Raw genomic sequence first — 4,799 nt, 5'->3', positions numbered from 1 at the left:
CACTCATTGCTAATGCAGTCGATACCGCGCCTACTCCAAAACATGATGCTTCAGCGGCTGAATAGTGTAGAGCCAATAAAATGTGCAAAGCAATTTATTCAGACATGATACTTCACCCCTCTCTCTCTCTCTCTCTCTTTTATGTCCTAATCTCACTCCCAACTCCTGTAAACCCATAGGCTAAATCTGACAGGACCAAAATGAAATCTAAGGAAAGCTTCTGATACCTGTACTTAAGTGGAAAGCAGAGCGAGACAAGGGCATGGCTCGCATCTGTTAGTCTTGAGTAGCTCTCTGACAAGAACAGCACCTTGTGATCCGACAGTATTGCTGACAGCAATGTCAGCGAGTTGTGGATACCTATGAATATACGATGCACATGAAACTTTTCCTGTTATATTCGCACATTGTCTATCTTTGTCACTATGTTATTTTCAATTTATCATCTCTTAACTTATGAATTCTTATGTTCTTCTTCCCTGCTATACTTGCAGATTTCATTCCCTATGATTATCTTACTGATACTTTATCAAAATATATGACTCTTAATTTATTACTGATTAAATATGAGCAAGGACCTACAAAAAGGTCAAAACCACCTCTCAGTCACAATGACCTACAAAAAGGTCAAAACCACCTCTCAGTCACAATGCACCGCTTAATAAACTGCATAAACATACAATATACTTGCCACCGGCAAAAATCTGTTAAATAGTGACAAACTTAATTTTTTTTCTGCATTAATTCTTCTCTGGACTATTATAATATTCGTTTGCAATCGAAATTTGCCCTCACAAATGCTGTCTCTAACATTGACAGTATTTACTCACCCATCTGATGAAAAAACGTGTACACGGATGTATGCGTAACAGGGAGACTAGATGACAGTGGTGGCTGGAGTGCCTGCCGATCACCAGCACCGATGCTAAAGCGAACTTGTGGGCCGCCTGCAAAGCCAGATAAGTCTGCATGTTATCACGTTTACCATCATTATCATTAACAACATCCTCGTCAGCATCATAATACCAGTTTAACATCAGCATTTCCATTCTCATCATTTCTGCAAGAAAACAACACATGGCTTCATTTTTTTCCCATATAAAACGATGTCATGGAGAAGTATTGCCTTTCAATAAGCCAGGCAGAGTTACGTACAGCTGACTAGTGCAGCTCTTCATGCCACTCAAGCTTCTCATTCAGTCTCGTAAATATAGTAACATAACATCTCAACTCGGTTTGTTGCGAGAAAAGCAAGCCGAAACACAAAACTGAATACCAAACAAGCAGGGCGGGCCGCGGGTATGAATAATAAGACTGCATCATCCAGATGGCATTTGCGCTGTACAGTTCACTGACGCAGATGGGGTCGTTGTCGTATCAGGTACTACAGATATGTACCCGAGGTAGTTTTAGGTTGTTTAGTATTATGTTTATATTTTTATATAATTAGGAGGTAGTTTTAGGTTGTTTAGTATTATGTTTATATTTTTATATGAGGTATGTTTAGGGTTAGGGTTAGGGATAGGGTTAGGGTTAGGGGTAGGGTTAGGGTTAGTGTTAGGGTTAGGGTACACTTCTGTAGTACAAGTCTGGACTGTCTGGTACACTTTGTGTATTCATATATGTACCTCGGGTACATATCTGTAGTACCTGATACGACAACGACCTCTTGAGCTTCACTGACCTGGGACACACTGTGCTAACACTGATTGGGAGTTGACTGAAAGTAGCCTACTGCAATGTACACCTTCATTACCAATAAACCTGCTCTGATATTCCAAATATCGAGGATGAGGAGCAAATGACTTCTCTGCCTGGAGTGACCGACAAGCAATATAGGGTAAATTTTAAAAAGCCGCTTAGAAACGAAAAGCTCCAAAGTTAACTATTTTGAATGCATGCATGGAAAACGTTTACAAAGGGGTGTAGCTTTACGGATTTAGAAACAATGTCCAAGGGAGTATGGTTACCTCACTAAGCCAGATTGGTTCATTGCTGTTGTGTTGCCCTCAAGAACAATGTCACGTGATAGTGATCAATGTCAACATGAAGTCATGTGATAGTAATCAAGGTCAATATGAAGTCATGCGACTGTGATTGTGGTCATTATTAAATCATTTGATTCGGATCTAGATCAGAATAAGGTAATGTGACTGAGATCAAGGTCAGATTAACCAAGGAGTTGCTCACGTAACGAATCATCAATGGTGGTATTAACTCTCATAATTACTCTGTTCATACCTGGGGAAGGGACTTGAATGCAGCCAAGGATGTTGCCGACCAACGTCTCCAGCTGTATGGGCATGTTCTCTATGTACACTGTGTAGATGATCCCTATACAGTTCTGAAAATAAAGCAAAACCTGGCTGACAAGAATTTTTCACAAATGCCTAAAATAAGGAAAAGCAAAAACGGTGCGTGCTCTATCGCAAAACATCTGATGATGACTTTTTATGCAGTTAGTTGAAAGTAATAGATGAAGAAGGGGAATGAGGAGACGGATAAGAAGAGATGGCGGAAAGCTGAGAAAAACTGGTGAGCTTCTTCCTCACAGCACAGCAAGGCAACACGTGATGTTTAGCCTCCCCATAGTGCCTCTACCTACATGGTAGGTTACTTGAGCACTCATCTAACATATATTCTTTCACAAAAATGTACGATCTGCTGCATTCACAGCCTCACAATTTCATTATAATTCACAACTAATTTCCCTCCAGCAGTCACTACTTGCTAAGTGAGATGACTGCATACCTCTATCAAGCAAGTAACCTAGATCGTGACATTTTATACTGGTGCGATTGTAGCAATATGAATTCGGTAAATGATGAACAGATTCCTTCTCTATAAATCTTGATTGCACACCACTACAACTTATACCCCAAAATCAAAAATAACTTCAAAATAACAACCCATGAAACAAGCCAATGAGTAAGAACAATGCTTGCAATATCACATTTCATAACAACGTGTTTTTCCTTCAGAGCGTGGTCACGCGTAGCAAGGCTTACACAGATGTAGACCATCCCTATTGCTGCTGCTACCCAAAACTACTGCTACTGCTGCTGCTACCCCAAACTGCTGCTACCCAACACGCCGCAAGCAGGAAACACATCAACTACTGCAGCGTGCTAGTTTTCTCATTCTGCATGATCGTTCGTGCATCTCTCGTTCGAGTTTTCTCATCGTGCTACTGCATGTTCACTCTTCTGTTTGGTTCTGAGCAACTTCATTTGTATTCAGTACAATTACAACACGCATCTACATACATTTGTAATTATATGGTGCAGCTACAGTGTTCTGAGGAAGAATAAGTAATTAGCAAATGTTTGCCAATAACAGCTAATGCTAATAATAGATGCTGTTTGTGCGTTCCTAAAAACGTTTCTAAAATGTTCATGTACGTTGGTGTATCGAAATCCCTTTCCTATAGCACGACCACCAACAGGCAGAATTCACTAAATACAGATTCGTGTAGTAGAATTTGTATAATATTACTTCTTCATCGTAGCAAAGCTTTCACATATTTACAGTTTACATTTTTACAGGTTCAACGTGGCACTGCCATGCTTAAAAATTCAAACCGTAACACGAATTTTGTACCCAGACACAGGTATGCATCTCTACTTGTTTCTCGTTTATCTGAGTTATCCGTAATTAGCAATGCTCTGGAGGGTAATTAGTTAACCATATTAATTTTTTTTAAGTAATTCTATCATAAAGGCTAGAGCTGCTGGCCGAACATCGATGATAAAATGGAACTTCATGTCTACGTATTGTGAAGGTTTTTACTGTTACAAAAATGTATCATTGTCACTATCCATCCCTGCGGTCTTTTTCTCCTAACTCCATGCTTCTCTTGGAATGATGTATGCACAGTTCATGGTTTTGGTAATGATCCAGACACGGAGTCTGCGCGCTAGGTCAGGGACTCCTGTATCGCGAGATATTTGTGTGACCACGCATTTTAAAGCAAACACTTAGCTTCTTGGATCTGAACCATCATGCAACAATATTTGCAGCAGTGGCACCAAACTACCGCAGAGTAGTATGTAATCGCCCACTCTATCGCTGTGCAATGCTTCTGTTCTACCACTGTTGGTCACTACTCCCAAAACAGCTCAAATCAATCTCACATGTGCAGGACCTAGTCTCTCAGCATGTGGTAGCCGTAAGTCACCGAAATCATTAGCAGCTGTGGCTACTGTTTACCAGCTGAAGTTCCTTCACCCAGTCACAAGCTCGCAAACTTTAACTACTTTCCCATATATAAAAGTTGACTGTAGATTGAAATGCATGAAACTGGCCCGAGTTATAAATGTGGATGCGTTATTTTCTTGAGAGAATACAGGGAACAAGCGTCACAGATGCCGCTATATATTACATTCTATACATATAACAATAAACATGATTATACCCTGATTATACTGAAATGATTTACAGCATGTATACATGTACACGACACGATTTATACATGAGTATAAATGTGTTTATGATATTATTACGTGGACTAAATCAGTGCCATTCTCTGGCCTGCAACAGTGTCTTCTACCACATGGCGTGACATGCCAGCTGCATTTCCCAGTATCTTCATAAAATATTTCAGTGCCTCCTCCTGTCTAGATTTTAATTTACCCAGGAACGCCTACTAGACAAGTAACTTGCATCTCCTGCTCACCCACTCCACCCCGCCCCCACATACCACTCCTACCCTCCTACACCATCTGCTACCTTCCGACACCACCCCCTACCCTCCTACACCATCTGCTACCTTCCGACACCACCCCTACCCTCCTACACCA

General features: G+C 40.7%; 1 protein-coding gene across 1 annotated transcript in view; it reads right to left on the bottom strand.

Annotated features, from left to right (window-relative positions):
* The window catches only part of LOC106820879 (myotubularin-related protein 13-like), a 54,540-nt gene that overhangs the window by 35,266 nt on the left and 14,475 nt on the right, over positions 1–4,799 (bottom strand). Inside the window, exons 4-6 of the mRNA XM_014825473.1 lie at positions 2,242–2,344; positions 831–947; positions 228–360 (exon numbers count right to left, since the gene is read on the bottom strand). Of these exons, the coding sequence (XP_014680959.1) occupies positions 228–360; positions 831–947; positions 2,242–2,344 (353 nt within the window). The remainder of the gene's footprint in view (positions 1–227; positions 361–830; positions 948–2,241; positions 2,345–4,799) is intronic.

This window comes from Priapulus caudatus, unplaced genomic scaffold (genome assembly GCF_000485595.1).
Source record: "Priapulus caudatus unplaced genomic scaffold, Priapulus_caudatus-5.0.1 Scaffold3, whole genome shotgun sequence".
In the NCBI taxonomy this organism is placed as follows: Eukaryota; Metazoa; Priapulida; class Priapulimorpha; order Priapulimorphida; family Priapulidae; genus Priapulus; species Priapulus caudatus.
The sequence above is the reverse complement of the archived record's forward strand: the minus strand, read 5'-3'. Positions and strand labels throughout refer to the sequence as shown.